The sequence below is a fragment of the Antedon mediterranea genome, chromosome 5, assembly GCF_964355755.1.
Source record: "Antedon mediterranea chromosome 5, ecAntMedi1.1, whole genome shotgun sequence".
Taxonomy (NCBI): domain Eukaryota; kingdom Metazoa; phylum Echinodermata; class Crinoidea; order Comatulida; family Antedonidae; genus Antedon; species Antedon mediterranea.
The window spans coordinates 5,986,518-6,003,672 of NC_092674.1; the positions used below are offsets into that span (position 1 = coordinate 5,986,518).

The window sequence follows — 17,155 nt, forward strand, 5'->3', positions numbered from 1 at the left end:
AGAAAACATTCTTTTTTTTTATGAATGGGATTAACTTGATTAAAACTACAAAATAACCTATTCAAAGTCTGATTTAATTAATCTTCATTTTTCATGTTTTTGGGAGGCAATACATCTTTAAGTCTAATGTACTATATTGAAACAAGACCAAACAAAATCTCGTGTGAAACACAACGGGAATGGAAGGCGGCTTACACAGGAACTGACGTGGATATCGTTGTTCCTGCCAGATTGCGATATCAAACACCTACTTATTACCAACCAAATTGCAAAATGTGCTTTACCAATTAATTAGTTAATTTCGTTAATTATTCAATTTTAACCGCCAATAAGTTACCTTAATTTGTTTAAAAGGTAACCAGTTTGTTCTCAATTATACCAGGGAGTTGTAAAATAATAATTATTTTACAACTCCCTGATTATACGTCCATATGTTGTATTATCCATTAGTTACTAATTAAAGATATTAGATCTAAAATCAAACAAAAGTGATTGCTTTCAAACCTTATAACAGGAAAATGTCTTTAAAATTAAATACACAAAATGAAATTAAATATCAAAAACTAATATAATAATGAGGCATATCAAAACTTACAACGTAAAAAAAATATTAGTACTGTAATAATATATTAATCAGTAGGCCTATAATTTAATGACAATAAATGAGTAATAACTTTGGGAATCGAAAACAATCTATCTGACTCCGTGGCGCAACGGTAGCGCGTCTGACTCCAGATCAGAAGGTTGCGTGTTCAAATCACGTCGGGGTCAATCAGATTTTTTATTACATTTCAACGGAGTCAGTTCGGGTTTTAATTTTTTTCTTTTTTATGTTTTCAAATCGAAGACAATACATTTAAAATGTGTATAACTAGTATGTCAAGTAGTCCATACCCACCACTTAATTTAATAATAATAGATGAATGTGAACAAATAACAAATGTTTTTTTCTTTTTCATATAGACTATTTGTACTGTATCAATAAATTAACTTATAGGCCTATGAATGATAGTAATTCATTTAGAAAATTCAAACAATCACATCTGACTCCGTGGCGCAACGGTAGCGCGTCTGACTCCAGATCAGAAGGTTGCGTGTTCAAATCACGTCGGGGTCAGTCAGATTATTTATAAATTGCAACTGGAAGTCAGTTCGGGTTTAACATTTTTTATTTTTTTTTTAAATCGAAGACAATACATTTAAAATGTGTATAACTAAAGAATGTAGAGTAGTCCAACCCAACTTAATAATAATAATAAATAAATGAATGCGAACAAATAAAAAATGCAGATACCGGAAAACAAGTTAAACACCTGTATCTGACTCCGTGGCGCAACGGTAGCGCGTCTGACTCCAGATCAGAAGGTTGCGTGTTAAAATCACGTCGGGGTCAGTTAACTTTTTCTCATCTCTCACATCATAAATGATGTTTAATTTAAATTACGATTCATATTCAAGTTTTTGTTTTGTTTTAATAATTAGCTATAATAGTTATACTCTGTTTATCAAATGTCAATAAAAAATATGTATATTTTATATGTATATTTTATGTATATAGGCCTAGTTACTGTTGCACGTTAAACTATCTGACTCCGTGGCGCAATGGTAGCGCGTCTGACTCCAGATCAGAAGGTTGCGTGTTCAAATCACGTCGGGGTCAGTCAGTTTGTTTTATATTTTCCCACAGAATACACTCATTCTAGATTTTTAAAATAGTAAATAATAAATTCAAAACCATTTTTAACTATAGGTAACATTAATCCAACACCCATCCTCTCTTCCTCACTAACGTGAATTTAATTAATTATACTTTGCTAAATAAAACAATAACCATTGTTTTCAGAGGTAGGCCTATTGTTGTTACGGGGCGAATATTGAATAACAAAAAATTAAGAGGGCAATTCGCCATTCTGTCATGCTGACGGTTTAGTATAGTTCCCTCAACTTTTCTAACACAATAGGCCTAATAATAATTGTTTAGAAACACTAATTCTTAAATCAACCTATCTAGGCAAACCAAAAGTGGATAGGCCTATTTCACCTTTATCAATATCGCTGTCAGAATCTACATAATATATTTGCTGATGTTTTTTTTTTATGACACCTTAAATTCAATGATTTCAGTTGCCAAGTTAGATCTATTTAATTGATTTATTTAAGGCTTAGACACCCGAATTGATTCACAAACAACATCAGAACAGGGAGGAATAACCAATTGTATACATCCCTGATCAGAAAGACCAAGAGGTAGTTTCCTAAAATGTCAACGGAAATCCACGTTACAAACATACAACCATTTGTGTATCTGACTCCGTGGCGCAACGGTAGCGCGTCTGACTCCAGATCAGAAGGTTGCGTGTTCAAATCACGTCGGGGTCAGTAAGATTTTTTATAACATTACACATGATATTAGGAATATTATCATTTACTTAAGTTCACATTCATTTTTTTAATTTAAATTTTTTTTATTTTTTATTCTTTGTTTTATTTTTTTACTTTTTTTTTTACAAATTAAACTATCCAGTTGGATTCATTTTGATTGGCCAACTTATATATAAGTTAAATTTTGAATAGACACAATCCGGTTGTGCTAATATTGAGATGATATAAAACTTATTCTAAATTATCGTTTTATTTCTAATAACCCTCTTTTTTCAGAATTCATATTCGGTCACAATTTCAATTAATAATTCATTAGGAAATCCGATATACTACATAAATAATCGAACTTTTCACATTTTGAAATTGGAGAATAATTCGTAAGTCCAAATTTGTCGCGATCAAAAAATGTTAATTTACCTATATCTGATTCCGTGGCGCAACGGTGGCGCGTCTGACTCCAGATCAGAAGGTTGCGTGTTCAAATCACGTCGGGGTCAGTAACTTAAATTGTGAAAATAATAACGTTCGTATTACTAATTTTACTACCAAGGCATTTTAAATACTTCTCCTACTTCATCTGACTCCGTGGCGCAACGGTACCGCGTCTGACTCCAGATGAGAAGGTTGCGTGTTCAAATCACGTCGGGGTCAGTAACCTAAATTTTGAAAATAATAACGTTCATATTACTAATTTTACAACCAAGGCATTTTAAATACTTCTCCTACTTCATCTGACTCCGTGGCGCAACGGTAGCGCGTCTGACTCCAGATCAGAAGGTTGCGTGTTCAAATCACGTCGGGGTCAGTAACTTAAATTTTGAAAATAATAACGTTCATATTACTAATTTTACAACCAATGCATTTTAAATACTTCTCCTACTTCATCTGACTCCGTGGCGCAACGGTAGCGCGTCTGACTCCAGATCAGAAGGTTGCGTGTTCAAATCACGTCGGGGTCAGTAACTTAAATTTTGAAAATAATAACGTTCATATTACTAATTTTACAACCAATGCATTTTAAATACTTCTCCTACTTCATCTGACTCCGTGGCGCAACGGTAGCGCGTCTGACTCCAGATCAGAAGGTTGCGTGTTCAAATCACGTCGGGGTCAGTAACTTAAATTTTGAAAATAATAACGTTCATATTACTAATTTTACAACCAAGGCATTTTAAATACTTCTCCTACTTCATCTGACTCCGTGGCGCAACGGTAGCGCGTCTGACTCCAGATCAGAAGGTTGCGTGTTCAAATCACGTCGGGGTCAGTAACTTAAATTTTGAAAATAATAACGTTCATATTACTAATTTTACAACCAAGGCATTTTAAATACTTCTCCTACTTCATCTGACTCTGTGGCGCAACGGTAGCGCGTCTGACTCCAGATGAGAAGGTTGCGTGTTCAAATCACGTCGGGGTCAGTAACCTAAATTTTGAAAATAATAACGTTCATATTACTAATTTTACAACCAAGGCATTTTAAATACTTCTCCTACTTCATCTGACTCCGTGGCGCAACGGTAGCGCGTCTGACTCCAGATCAGAAGGTTGCGTGTTCAAATCACGTCGGGGTCAGTAACTTAAATTTTGAAAATAATAACGTTCATATTACTAATTTTACAACCAATGCATTTTAAATACTTCTCCTACTTCATCTGACTCCGTGGCGCAACGGTAGCGCGTCTGACTCCAGATCAGAAGGTTGCGTGTTCAAATCACGTTGGGGTCAGTAACTTGAATTTTGAAAATAATAACGTTCATATTACTAATTTTACAACCAAGGCATTTTAAATACTTCTCCTACTTCATCTGACTCCGTGGCGCAACGGTAGCGCGTCTGACTCCAGATCAGAAGGTTGCGTGTTCAAATCACGTCGGGGTCAGTAACTTAAATTTTGAAAATAATAACGTTCATATTACTAATTTTACAACCAATGCATTTTAAATACTTCTCCTACTTCATCTGACTCCGTGGCGCAACGGTAGCGCGTCTGACTCCAGATCAGAAGGTTGCGTGTTCAAATCACGTTGGGGTCAGTAACTTAAATTTTGAAAATAATAACGTTCATATTACTAATTTTACAACCAAGGCATTTTAAATACTTCTCCTACTTCATCTGACTCCGTGGCGCAACGGTAGCGCGTCTGACTCCAGATCAGAAGGTTGCGTGTTCAAATCACGTCGGGGTCAGTAACTTAAATTTTGAAAATAATAACGTTCATATTACTAATTTTACAACCAAGGCACTTTAAATACTTCTCCTACTTCATCTGACTCCGTGGCGCAACGGTAGCGCGTCTGACTCCAGATCAGAAGGTTGCGTGTTCAAATCACGTCGGGGTCAGTAACTTAAATTTTGAAAATAATAACGTTCATATTACTAATTTTACTACCAAGGCATTTTAAATACGTCTCCTACTTCATCTGACTCCGTGGCGCAACGGTAGCGCGTCTGACTCCAGATCAGAAGGTTGCGTGTTTAAATCACGTCGGGGTCAGTGACATTTATTTTTTTCATTTTAAAATTATATACAGCTGGCATCAGGGGGTAAAAAGAGGAAATTTATTTATTTTATTTTTTTTTTTTGCCATAGGGCTATCAATGCCTAGCCAAATTGTAAATACATATTATTTAATATTATCGAATGTATGTAACTGTATCTTTTATCATCTATCAATGTAGAGTACCGGAATACCCTACAGTACACGCAGTAAACGCTACAGTGGGCATAATACTAGTAATAGGCAAAGCTTCTCTACCAGCAAATAAGACACCGGAGAATACCTGCAAAATACCCGGATGTAGATTTATTTTTCTCGTTTATGCGCATGCCTGGTATGACTACAGCTTATTCAATTGATCACCTTTTGAATACAATCATCACAAGCTCTTTAGAAAACCATTGTAGCGTTGAAAACAATTGTGTTGTGTAAGCTCGAGTACAATTGATGTAAAAAGAACGACAACCGTCAGTACCTCAGCCTAACGTTCTCGTTTAAATTTGCTCACAAAAGCGAGAAAAACGTGAAGTAATTGAATATAACGGTGTGGTATGCTTAGGATCACCTTTTAACGGATTCCATTATTATTTATTTTCAAGATAAGAAGTAATGCTAGTGCCTGGAATTATTTGATTATTATTTTATAGGAACCTGTTACATATTTCATCGACGACGGTGTTTGTAATTATAAAAGTGGAAAGATGCCGCGATCTATATCAGGAGATTCGGTAGCCTCAACTGTATTTTACCTACAAGATGAATACGGCGGTAAGTATGGTTTTAGAACCGGAAATGACTCGGGTTATCCTTATTGCATGGAGCATCCATGGTTATTGTAAACAATACGATAACACATAATGTACTTTTAAGAAGTACACACATTATTATATAGCATGCCTCTACTACAGTAGACGATGCATATACTGTAGTGTAAGATTTGGTTAATATTAAATTTATATCAATTATTTTATGTAGTTTAAAAAGGTCGGACCCACTAGTCCATATTGATATCCGTGACTTATCAATGTTAAATCTATTCTTATTTGGAAGAAAAAACAACTCATTATCCGAGGCGTGTCTTTTTACGAATGTCTTAACACAACTCAAGGGCGTACCAATAGTTGTTATAAGTAGTACAAGCTTGGTTAATCGTTAAGGGCAATATTTACTTATAAAAGCATTACAGTATCGTTGGAAGTACTGTACAATATATTACGAACTCTCTACAATACTAGGCCTAGACGCCTACTCTCTTAAAATTAACAGAGCCAATTTGACCTCCTCCTCGTACGTAGTCATATACAATTTCTTATATACTTCAAGCTAGGCAAACGCTAACTAGCAGATGGCTTGAAGGCAATTATTACTGACATGAGTAACTAGACTCCCTGGTATGGTTTATAACCCCTTTAACATTATACATGGCGGAGTTGTTTTCTTTCCAGTCGTGTCCACATGGGGTGGTAAAAAAGAATTTGCAACGGTTGAATTTTGAACCATTGTTGGGTTTAAAGATATGCCTAGGCCTATCATGTGAAGCATCAGATTTAAGATATGCCTAGGCATGTGAAGCATCAGATTTAAATTCGATTTTAAATATGTTTTACTGTAGGTCTTTTCAATATATATAATTAACAGTAACTTATTTATTATCTTAATTACAAATACAGTACACTACACGATCAATTCCATGGGTTAAAAAGGTACGATCAGTAAGACATACATTCACTACAAGAGATGAATTGCAAATAATGGTAAAATTATTATTAATCATTTATATACAATAAAGGAAGAAGTAGATGTTCTTCTATGTCTAAAAAACTATACTGTGATAAAACTGTATGAATATTGTTATAATACATATATTCTTACAGTACAGGAAATTGCAGTGGTGAAGTGCTTTACAAACTGGGACGCAATATTTGTAAATAACAATAAATAAAAATCGGAATAAAAAGTGAAATTACAGTAATAATAGTAAAACAACTATCTTGATTAACTAACTAAATAATATTTTAATATTTCTTCCTGTTAATATAATCATTAATGTAAATTTACTGTACAAACAAAGCCATGGAACTTAATTCAGCTTACAATAAGTAAATCCTTGAGGAATTAGTTTTTACGGCATTGTTGACTCACAATAAATAATAATATTGCACTTTTTTTTTTTACCACGATCATCAAATAATGTGGGCACAAGTAATAATAGAAATATGTAACCTTGTTCTATAGTATACAGTGTTGTGTATCGTATTGTACTTTCGTTGAACTTTCACGTGTTAATATTAATTATTATTATTATGTACTTTATACAGTTCATTACATTCACGGTCAATGTATATGTATTTCAGAATAAATTTGTTATGCGCAATGGGAGGGGGATTTGTCCCACATTATGCGTTTACATTAACTCACAGAAAATCGAACCAATGCTGTTCTTTCCACCAATTCTGATATTGGGTGTTTCCACGCGTTAGGTGTGACCGGGTTGCCGTTGGTAGGCCTACGGTTACTATACATGGAGGAGGTAAACCTACTACATAGTACTCCTCGCTTATCCCATTTAATACGAACATTAAACGGGCCCTATGTTACAGCCACGTTCTAAGTACAGTATTTTCTGAGTTGGTGTGCAAATTAGCATAGAGTATGCTGGGCGTGTATCTAGACCACTATTGTCGACTTATTTTAAGCTCGTCTAACGACAGTGACAGAACGCAAATAAACCTTGACTCGTGACATGTGACTCGTGGGTAATAAAAATAACATCGGGTGTGAAACTGACCAACTGTTCCTTAAATCACGACACTTGATGTGTTTATTTTCCTTAAATTCACTCGCGCTTCGTGGTCATTAATTATTTCTCTTATGGGAATAACCAGCGTAATGATATCCCTCATTAACATCGTCCGTTGATCAGTTTTTGATAGGTGAAGAAGTGGCTTTCACGCGTTAATGATAGTTCGTTCTTTTCCCTGGGATCATCTTATGTTTGTACCAATTTTAATTGTTAGAGTTGACAGACAGACACAAACATTTCATATTAATTAATAAAGTTGTTTCGGTTTTAACACGAGCCTCCCGTAAATCCAATCAAGCTAGGCCTGACCCTTTAGCAATTTGGTCTCTAGTAGTTTAATTAAAACCTCGTAACTCAGTTTATCAGGCCATATTGAGAAATGGGCATAACAGGTACTTTTCGGGAGGATGTACTATATGAGATGATCGAATATGTTAATAAACTCAACTCTTGTTTCCATTGTATAATGACTCATTATTGTATTTATCTACTACTTAGAAATAAGTGTTATTATTATTTTGTACAAATTAGGTTTTGTTATCTCATACTTATTAAATTGAATTGCCTCTCAAGTTAAAGTGAGCTTAATTATTCTTTACATATTTGGCTAAGTCTGACGTTTCATGCTAAAATAGCATTGAAACAATAACACTAAAAACGTATAGTACCTCCGTAGTAATACTGTACAGTAATTCGTGGTAATACTGTATTGTGAATGGAATAGACGTTCAAGCTAAAATAGCATTGAAACAATAACACTAAAAACGTATAGTACCTCCGTAGTAATACTGTACAGTAATTCGTGGTAATACTGTATTGTGAATGGAATAGACGTTCAAGCTAAAATAGCATTGAAACAATAACACTAAAAACGTATAGTACCTCCGTAGTAATACTGTACAGTAATTCGTGGTAATACTGTATTGTGAATGGAATAGACGTTCATGCTAAAAACTATGGCGCGTAAAAAACACTAAAAACAGCATTGAATGGTGAAGTACTGTGAATGGAAATAGTAGAGAAGCAAAACATTAAGATTTACGACTGTGTTTCGTTGTTGCTTTTCTCCGAGGGACTGCTCTACTTACCTGGCGTGCCATATTGACCTACTGAAAAGTGTTGATTCCGTAGAAACAACTTTTTAAGCTTTGTTGAACTCTTGATATAATACTTAAGATACTACGAAACAATTCAAATTCGATACGAATGTGATATTCCGGAATGTCATTCGTAACTACTAAACTATTTTACAGAAATTCAACTCAAAACAAATTATCACTCAAATTTTCACGATTTCAAATGGGAGGAAAAGGTAGAAATGATTTCATACCATCACAAAATATAAACAGGACAGTATATTGTATGTACTTCAATCAATATCCAGCATAGTAATAAATATATGATATCTACAAATAACAAACACATTCTCAGGTTTAGTCATTAACAAAACGAATGCTCTTTGCACAAGCCCAAAAACCATACTATCGTGACCCCTGGATTAAATTAAGCAATCTCCTTCAGTGCGATCCTAGTCAAGCTAAGACGCTAACCCAGGCAAGGAAGCCAGCCCTTCAACAGTCGGACCCAGCATATATTTGGATGCTAGAGCAGACTGCCTCTTGGATGCGACTGGCATCAGTGGGAGGAACGAAACTGTATAATCGAAAGAAAACAAATAAATTTTAAAAAAAGACATTAAATACAGACTTCGGGTTTTGCGTAGAGAACATTTAAAGTATTTATTTAAATTTGTGGAAAAAAAAGTTTTAAAAAGTAGTAGTATGCTGCGAACTGTAATAATAATGCTCTACTAAATATAAACTTGCTGGCTTTGATTTATTTTTTATTGTCATTAGATCGGAATGCTTGCATTGTCATCCACTTTCGCTAATGATATGCTTTGTTATGCTACTCAGCGGGTAGTGACTCATAATACGGGAAAACGCCTCATCGCTCATTAAAAAATGAATTGATATACCGGAAATATAGGCTATTTTTTTAAAGAAGGTTATGAATATTAATACTGTATTATTATAAGTACTTTACATATTTTTTGATCGGAATATGTATGTCATGATAATACAAGGCCGTACAAAATTAGCCCTTAACGTCTAGATCGTATAACACAAGGCGATGGCCTACTGTCTGACTAGTATAACATGGTATCGCATAGATGATATTTACATATCTGTTTCGTGCAAATGCTTTATTCTTACGAATTCGGATGGGATAACAATTCGCTTGTCCTGTAGGCCTACATACAGTACAATACGTACATGACCTTTTTAAGTAATAGGCATTTTGAGGAAAGGCGTATGATAGGCCTACTTCCCATTGTGCTGTTTTCTGAGTAGGCCTACAATAGGCAAAAGGTGTCGGATATGTTATAAGCATCTACTTGTTGATGTATACTGCTACATAAGCTAATAGTAATATAATGTACACTATTTACACATTATTATTGTACCTTATTAAGAGAGGTAATTGAACGTGATACAGAAATATTTACAGTAGGCCTTCTTAAAAATGTAAAAGCATACATTAGGCCCAGGCCTACTGTATAGGCCTATGTTAATTGTAAAATACCTAGGCTACAGTTTATAATTTAATATATAATACTTACTACTTGCTAAGTAGTCACACTTCACCGGTAAGCAGTAAGTATTAAAACTAGAAGAAAAAAAACACTCAATAGACAATTACAAGTAATAGTTAATACAATATAAAACCTAATCATAGGCCATATTACTTAGAATTGTATAATTATAACTCTGTTTATCACAGTATATGCACTGCATGCATTAGGCCTCCTAACCTACAGAACTCACCCATGTACATTTGAGAAAATCCAACAAACCTCACTTTAATTTAATTAATACTAAAATTCTAGTAAAGCCTCTCGACTCACACAATCAGGGAACATTTTCGCCAGTATAGCGTAGCAAAAAACTATACAAAACAACCTTATTGCTACACATTTTGAAAATTGTGTAGCAAAAAATACAATACAAAACTATGTTTCTTGACTTAAAAATCAGTTTGATTAGCAATATTGCTAAAAAAAATTTTTAAATGAAAATTTTCCCTGACAATTGGGATAAACTATCGATTTTATGGACATCTCTCGTCTCGGCTAAAGAATACTGGAATTACTAACTGGGCCTATTTAGACCCCTGTATAGCCTATAGTAGTAGTAGGCGCAGCCTAGCCTACCTACTACCTAGCGCTACCTAGTAGGGCCTAGGCCTAGCCTGCCTTAATTAGCGAATAGCGGCCTATTCTATACTGGACTTTATCTAGCTAGTAGGCCTATCTAAAACACATGAATATCATCTATAAATTTACGTTTATCATTAATCGTTGACATAAAATAATCATGTAATAATTCCCAATTCGAGATAATTTAATCCTTTATTTGAACACATTCTTCACCACGTTGTCTGGTTTTAAAGCATGGCGCGCGTATCGTAGATGCATGGACTGTACGTCTAATTGAAATATTAAAAGCGTTCTGAAAACAAAATGACTATTGATGATGAGATCTTATATTTAATTGTTGTTTTTTTCTATTACAGCACTGCCACCCGGTCCAATTAAAACTTGTTGTTTAAGATGTGCATTCCCAACATTGTTGACGTTTATTCTCCTGATTATTGGAGTAGTCATCAGTGGGACCTTCTTCATGTTGTCTGGTGCAGAAATTATCGGACTGGTCGAAGAAGGTGAAGGGGAACAAATCTTCGTTGATGTACCAGCTGATCTCTACGATTCCCTCATTTCATGGTAAGAGAGCTACGTGTAGGCCTGCTGTATTTTGACCCAAACAATACTTTATAACGTACAATTAAAATACAGTGTAGAGGTACAATACAATATATATTGTTTGAAGGTTTGCATGGCGAAATCAAATGTTGATATAAGTTTGCGATGTTAGTTCTGAAAAGAACTGCTGAGTTTGTTGTCAACAGTTCGTTTCAGAACTAACATACGTGGTGTACCGCGCAAACTTATATCAACATACAATAAAATAAGCATTATGAATAATTCTAACATTCAAAATAAATAGACCAGATGAAAATTAAAGGTTTAAGACTTAACTGCATCTGCTTATGTAATCATTGTTTTTGTAGGCTAAAGCAAGAGCAGAATACTTAAATAGACACTAACTATACAGTATATGTATTAGTTAAGCCATGTGAACATCTAAATTAAAGTTTCAGACCTCGCGTGGGTCTGTAAATTAAAAAAAGACGTGTAAAACTTCCTCTTCTAGTTTCATCTGACAGTTATGTTAGACTTGACCATTGTCACCAGTGGATCATCATCATCGTTTTGATATTCCGAAAACTAGATTTTAGTGCAACTCTACACGTTATGACACGACACGCGTGTCAAAATGTTTATATTTTTACCATTAATTGTTTGTTTTTATTTTAGGTACCGCATTCTGAAATGGGTTGTGGGATGTGAAGTATCCGTGATGGTAGTTATTTCTATTGTAATGTTAGCGCTCGGTTACTTGGCAACTGGCTCTGTCAGAAAAGAGTTCATGTGCAGATTCAAGTCGAAAACATCAGGACGATGTCAGATAGCTGTGGTGAGTAGGCCTACATAATGGTTCGTATGACTTGATGAAGCGATGGGTTGGGTAGGCCTAGAAAAGAACAGCGTCGATTCGACGCCTCCTTCAAACACGTGGGTGGGGTCGTCCCCCGTGTCACCCTCCGGAGTTGTTCAGGTGTTGGAAGTGGATAATCAACGAAGTAAACAATTTGGGAAAAGAATGATTTTAACTGATTTCTGGTGAAGTGAAGCTGAAGGATGATGGGTAAATTGCATGCCATCTCAATTAATCTGATTGATTGACAGATTAGAAATATAAAACCTATAAAAGCATATTCTAATTCTTTCCATGTGTTTACAATGAAACGTTCGTTCATACTAATTAACTAATTGTCTTTATTATATTTGTGTGTCCAAGTTCGCAGCAGCTTCAGGCATCATACCTCCTGGATATGCAATGTACAGTATTAACCATGGTAGTTTTTGAATAAACACTAAACACTCTACGGAGATTCGTGTTTTGTTCCAAATTTAATATGAGGTCTATCAAACGCTACCATTGCCTATGCATATACTTGTTCTTTCTCTTTCCATCACATTAAACAACCCCGTTTGATTTTGGACAAACATAACATTGTGTGAACTGTTCCACTATGGAGACGTTTCTTTTCTCCATGGTGTCATATCACCATATTTGGGTATATCACTTCCATATTTGGGCACATCACACATTTTTTTGTCAAGCTAGTTTGATAATGACAGAGTTTTACTATTCAATTATAGTATATTTCCACGTTTGATAATGCTTTGTTTAATATTATTTGATTGTTTTGTTTATATTTCTTTTTAGTTCATGGTAATCCTATACATTTTGTGGTTAATTTGGTTGGTCCAGTCTGTCTTGGTTGCCTTTCCCGTATCTTTCTTCTACGTATTTGAAAGAATGTGCGACAGAGACTTAAGCACAGTTCCAATTTCCAAGTGTCTTGTTGATCTTAATTTGGTTGGTAAGTATAACCAAACTATTCTCATAAAAAATGCTGACACAGCAGAGACAAAGGATACAAGGCCTAACATGCGCATGCAACAGCTGTCTGTAGCACCGTTTGAACTTATCAATGTAGGCCTATAAGACATTAAAATAATTTTTTTTACACAGGTTTAACAGATGATACTGCCTGCCTTAATAGAGAAGATGTTAGAGATATTTGTGAATCGGTAAGCATATTGATATTTTAAAAACATTAAACGAACAACGAACACACGTTAAACAAACATACACCATCGAATATGACACGCCAGAATCTAACCGAATTCTTAAAGTATCGGGATTAGAATACAGCAACACATACGGGTACATTTTTTGATGACTCAGGGCTACTCATCATCACCGTCGTCCTCAGCGTTTTAATTCAGAGTCCACCCATAAAAGTAATTTTAAATAATTTTGTATACATTGTTCCCGTATTATAATTATATATACCTTTTGTTTAATTTCCCAGAATTCATTGATCTACACAGGAGTTTCCTTGGCTGCTTGTCTTCTTGTTCTCTTTGCATTGGTAAGTCTTAAGTAGGCCTACAGTAGTCTTACTTAATTTAAGATCTTGTCATAAGCGCCATGCTGACCGACGCGCTAAAACAAGAATCCGAGAGCAAAGTGTTGATATGATTTGGGTCCAGTACCAATTTACTAATAACAATTTACCAATACAAATATAATAATCTGTAGTAGTTAATACAACAATGTTAGCCAGTATTGAATGTAATGTTTTAGTGCAGTAGCTAATGCCGTAATGTTTTGGGCACAGAGAGGAGTATCAATTACCTTATTATTAGCTAATGCCATATACCTCTCGAAGACAACCCATTTTTATTTATCTTTCTTTATCTTTAGACCCAGTTGTTGATCAACAATTCTGCGAATTATTCGCATTTACGAAGTCGGTATAAGAAAATTTACAATGGCCGTAACTCTGGGACGTACACACTCACCAGAACTGGTTCAATCCGGAACAGTCGTCGGAATCTTTCTGGTAGCAGAAGTACAGTTGCCGCCACCGGTATGGTTGCCAATCCAAATTTTGCGCCCGAAAAATTGCCGTACTCGATTATGGGTAGCGAACGAAATTCATTCCGTTCCGCCGTCGTGAATGACGGATACGTTCACGATACTAGACACCGTAATGGCGGGCTTCATGGTGGGGGTAGCGGGAGCGCTTCGGTGGTTGGTTACGGAGGACACGCCAATCACCACCATGATACAAATACGCTTGGTCATGACTCGATTGCTTTGTCGTCTTTACGAGCACCAAGTACAATCCATGATATGAACACTCTTGGACATGACTCAATAGCAATGTCGTCACTAAGGGCGCCAAGTACGCATAGTGGTAGTACGGGAGTTGATTATGGCGGCAATGTTGTCAACCTGGCCAACATGCATGCATCGTCTGACCGTTTAATGTACAGAACAGAGTATGCTGTTTAGTTACCAAAAACGTCATTTTATATAATTTTCTATAACTGTACATTTCAAACTCACTTTGTAGGTTGTAAATACCCTATTTCAATGTTTTTTTCATAAGAATCTTAACAAATTCCAGCACTTTAACATTCGAATATTGCGCACAGTAACTATTTTGATTAAATTTCAAATTTATCAATTAAGAACCTTACTTAACTAATTTTATTCCCGTTAACGTGTTAAATAACCATTTGTTAAATCTATAAGTTATACATTGTTTGTTTTATTGAATGTATCAATTTGTGGCTGAAATGTATAAACCTATTTAGTATTAGTCCTGGTTAGTACATGACTAGGTTAGTACATGACTAGGCTAGGTCCTCACTTTGTTGTATTTTTTATTCGGTTAATGTGCGAACATTGTTATGCGTACATAATATTATTGGATTTTATATTAATTGATTGTGCCAAATGCTGATAATTTCTTTACAAAATCTATAAATGTAAAAGCCTCGTGAGTGGAATATAGAAGAGCAGCAAGGGCCTGGAGGTAATAGTTTTTTATTTAAAGCATAAGAGAAGGAAGGTTTAGAGGCAACCATTAACGCAATGTTAGAAAGCCCCCAGTTCAGACCGAGCCAAAAATTTGAGATAAAAACCAAACAGCCGCGTTAAAGTCTTAATTAAATTTGTATGTATATATATATATATACTATAAAATACCTTGAAAATAATAATATAGAAAAAGTAGACACCTTGAAAATAATACTATACGCTCAAAATAAATTAAGACTGGTATAAGAACAAATACTTCTATGCATATTATGTTATCATATCGTATTTAAGTTTGATTTAAATTAAAAGATCAGATTCAGTTTTTAGGCGGATATTATTATGACGTGAATAATTTTAATTTTAAAATTGACAATAATGATTTAAAATTAAAACCTATGAAATGTTAATGAAAGCCTATTCAAATAACTTTTTAATTAATATAAAAAAGTTTATATCTTTAATGTAAATTTATAAATTGTATTTTAATTTGGAATTGAAATGAAAAATGCAAAATAAGGCAGCTTTTTTTTGTATAGGAAGATACAGGAGCGTAGACTCGCTTGGGCAGCATGACTTGCTGGGCATGGGCGGTTTTACCCCCATGATCTTGAAGAAATGTACTTGTACTTCTGTCGACACTCTATGTGCGGAAACTGTGCCGCTTCTTATGCGGAGAGCTAGCTGGAGAGCTAGCTTGAGAGCGGAGTTAGCATACGCTCTTATAATCTGTAAATATTAAGAATATAATATTTTACGTTGTTGACTTGTTTTTATTAACAGTTTAACGAATTGAAGGTTAGGTATGTCTAATAGATTATATTTGTAGTTAGTCTTAATAATAATAATTCCGACAGCTTTATGATATTATTGCATCACTAGGGTTTTTTTTAATGTGATTTAACTAAATTAGATAAACGGTGTTTTTTAAAGTTTTTAATGTACTAGAAGCAACGCAAGTGAATTGACCAATCACACGCGACAGTTCGATGATCCATCGCGTCGTGAATGGTCAACTTATGTGCTTACGTCCAAGTTGGAACCAAGGTTAAGAAACTATAAAAGTGTATTTTATACATACATTAAAGGTAACAACCATTTCCCCTGTTTCTAAGTTGCCTATTTTTCTCTGCTTACGTACGAACATTAGACTACTTCGAGTATGTGACTTATCTTACAAACAATTAACATGAAAACTATTTTTGTTTCGGAAATTATCATAGTTAAACGTAAGTGATAAACACTTTAGGAACATTGTTTTTATTGACGCGCCCATTTGTCATTAACCTGCAACTCATAGGGTATCATAGTACTGCTGATTATAGCGAACAATCTAATTCATTTAATAGTAAAGATGAACCATAACTAATAAATTAAGTTTTTGGTGACCTCACGCCTTCATTTTAAAGTACCATTCATACGGTTGTATAAACAAAATTTTTCTTTGCAATGTTGTGTTGAATGTGTATATTTTTCTCGGAAAATAATTTGTTTTGTAAATACCGTTTCTCACACTTGACTTATCCCTATATCATACAATAGAGTTGAATAAAAAAATACTTTTTATAAAGTTGTTTTTAGTGGTTTTATTGATTTATATAAATAATCGATAATTATTATTGCTGTTTATGTCGTCAGAAGTAGTGGAAACTATAAGTTATGGTTTATACAACAGTGGATTATTCAAATATTCTTGTCATACGGTACCGCTGCCTACCATTTTAAAGCTTACGTGGCCATTTACGCAACGACGAAGTGAGTTGACCAAGCACAAGCGACAGTCCGGATGATCCACGAGTCGTGATTGGTCAAATTACATGATTCGGTTCGCCAACGTTGCATCCATGTGGGAATCTAGACTTGTCCTAAATAAGTCTGTAGTTA

At 34.6% G+C, this 17,155-nt stretch overlaps 1 protein-coding gene and 19 non-coding genes across 20 annotated transcripts; all 20 read left to right on the plus strand.

The window, feature by feature from the left end:
- The first annotated feature begins 699 nt into the window (after positions 1-699).
- Positions 700-771, plus strand: Trnaw-cca (transfer RNA tryptophan (anticodon CCA)). Its single transcript has one exon. It is a non-coding gene; the product is annotated as a tRNA-Trp (tRNA).
- Positions 772-1,045: 274 nt separating this feature from the next.
- Positions 1,046-1,117, plus strand: Trnaw-cca (transfer RNA tryptophan (anticodon CCA)). Its single transcript has one exon. It is a non-coding gene; the product is annotated as a tRNA-Trp (tRNA).
- A 204-nt stretch (positions 1,118-1,321) lies between these two features.
- On the plus strand, positions 1,322-1,393 carry Trnaw-cca (transfer RNA tryptophan (anticodon CCA)). The gene has a single exon. It is a non-coding gene; the product is annotated as a tRNA-Trp (tRNA).
- A 195-nt stretch (positions 1,394-1,588) lies between these two features.
- Positions 1,589-1,660, plus strand: Trnaw-cca (transfer RNA tryptophan (anticodon CCA)). Its single transcript has one exon. It is a non-coding gene; the product is annotated as a tRNA-Trp (tRNA).
- Positions 1,661-2,307: 647 nt separating this feature from the next.
- Trnaw-cca (transfer RNA tryptophan (anticodon CCA)) lies at positions 2,308-2,379 on the plus strand. Its single transcript has one exon. It is a non-coding gene; the product is annotated as a tRNA-Trp (tRNA).
- Positions 2,380-2,807: 428 nt separating this feature from the next.
- Trnaw-cca (transfer RNA tryptophan (anticodon CCA)) lies at positions 2,808-2,879 on the plus strand. The gene has a single exon. It is a non-coding gene; the product is annotated as a tRNA-Trp (tRNA).
- An 82-nt stretch (positions 2,880-2,961) lies between these two features.
- Trnaw-cca (transfer RNA tryptophan (anticodon CCA)) lies at positions 2,962-3,033 on the plus strand. Its single transcript has one exon. It is a non-coding gene; the product is annotated as a tRNA-Trp (tRNA).
- An 82-nt stretch (positions 3,034-3,115) lies between these two features.
- Positions 3,116-3,187, plus strand: Trnaw-cca (transfer RNA tryptophan (anticodon CCA)). Its single transcript has one exon. It is a non-coding gene; the product is annotated as a tRNA-Trp (tRNA).
- An 82-nt stretch (positions 3,188-3,269) lies between these two features.
- On the plus strand, positions 3,270-3,341 carry Trnaw-cca (transfer RNA tryptophan (anticodon CCA)). The gene has a single exon. It is a non-coding gene; the product is annotated as a tRNA-Trp (tRNA).
- An 82-nt stretch (positions 3,342-3,423) lies between these two features.
- Positions 3,424-3,495, plus strand: Trnaw-cca (transfer RNA tryptophan (anticodon CCA)). The gene has a single exon. It is a non-coding gene; the product is annotated as a tRNA-Trp (tRNA).
- Positions 3,496-3,577: 82 nt separating this feature from the next.
- Positions 3,578-3,649, plus strand: Trnaw-cca (transfer RNA tryptophan (anticodon CCA)). The gene has a single exon. It is a non-coding gene; the product is annotated as a tRNA-Trp (tRNA).
- An 82-nt stretch (positions 3,650-3,731) lies between these two features.
- On the plus strand, positions 3,732-3,803 carry Trnaw-cca (transfer RNA tryptophan (anticodon CCA)). Its single transcript has one exon. It is a non-coding gene; the product is annotated as a tRNA-Trp (tRNA).
- Positions 3,804-3,885: 82 nt separating this feature from the next.
- Trnaw-cca (transfer RNA tryptophan (anticodon CCA)) lies at positions 3,886-3,957 on the plus strand. The gene has a single exon. It is a non-coding gene; the product is annotated as a tRNA-Trp (tRNA).
- An 82-nt stretch (positions 3,958-4,039) lies between these two features.
- Positions 4,040-4,111, plus strand: Trnaw-cca (transfer RNA tryptophan (anticodon CCA)). The gene has a single exon. It is a non-coding gene; the product is annotated as a tRNA-Trp (tRNA).
- Positions 4,112-4,193: 82 nt separating this feature from the next.
- Positions 4,194-4,265, plus strand: Trnaw-cca (transfer RNA tryptophan (anticodon CCA)). The gene has a single exon. It is a non-coding gene; the product is annotated as a tRNA-Trp (tRNA).
- An 82-nt stretch (positions 4,266-4,347) lies between these two features.
- On the plus strand, positions 4,348-4,419 carry Trnaw-cca (transfer RNA tryptophan (anticodon CCA)). Its single transcript has one exon. It is a non-coding gene; the product is annotated as a tRNA-Trp (tRNA).
- Positions 4,420-4,501: 82 nt separating this feature from the next.
- On the plus strand, positions 4,502-4,573 carry Trnaw-cca (transfer RNA tryptophan (anticodon CCA)). Its single transcript has one exon. It is a non-coding gene; the product is annotated as a tRNA-Trp (tRNA).
- Positions 4,574-4,655: 82 nt separating this feature from the next.
- Trnaw-cca (transfer RNA tryptophan (anticodon CCA)) lies at positions 4,656-4,727 on the plus strand. Its single transcript has one exon. It is a non-coding gene; the product is annotated as a tRNA-Trp (tRNA).
- Positions 4,728-4,809: 82 nt separating this feature from the next.
- Positions 4,810-4,881, plus strand: Trnaw-cca (transfer RNA tryptophan (anticodon CCA)). The gene has a single exon. It is a non-coding gene; the product is annotated as a tRNA-Trp (tRNA).
- Positions 4,882-5,295: 414 nt separating this feature from the next.
- LOC140050188 (uncharacterized) lies at positions 5,296-17,113 on the plus strand. The gene is made up of 7 exons (XM_072095267.1): positions 5,296-5,653; positions 11,265-11,472; positions 12,127-12,286; positions 13,103-13,259; positions 13,412-13,470; positions 13,755-13,814; positions 14,150-17,113. Exons 1-7 carry the CDS (start codon positions 5,587-5,589, stop codon positions 14,741-14,743), a joined length of 1,305 nt encoding a protein of 434 aa, XP_071951368.1. The 5' UTR covers positions 5,296-5,586; the 3' UTR covers positions 14,744-17,113.
- Positions 17,114-17,155: the final 42 nt, after the last annotated feature.

Bases quoted from the DNA above. Each gene is read 5' to 3' on its own strand.
- LOC140050188 (XM_072095267.1), top strand. From the start codon at position 5,587: ATGCCGCGATCTATATCAGGAGATTCGGTAGCCTCAACTGTATTTTAC. The intron at 11,473-12,126 runs GTAAGAGAGCTA...TTTTTATTTTAG, and splicing joins TACGATTCCCTCATTTCATG to GTACCGCATTCTGAAATGGG. The intron at 13,815-14,149 runs GTAAGTCTTAAG...CTTTATCTTTAG, and splicing joins TTCTTGTTCTCTTTGCATTG to ACCCAGTTGTTGATCAACAA.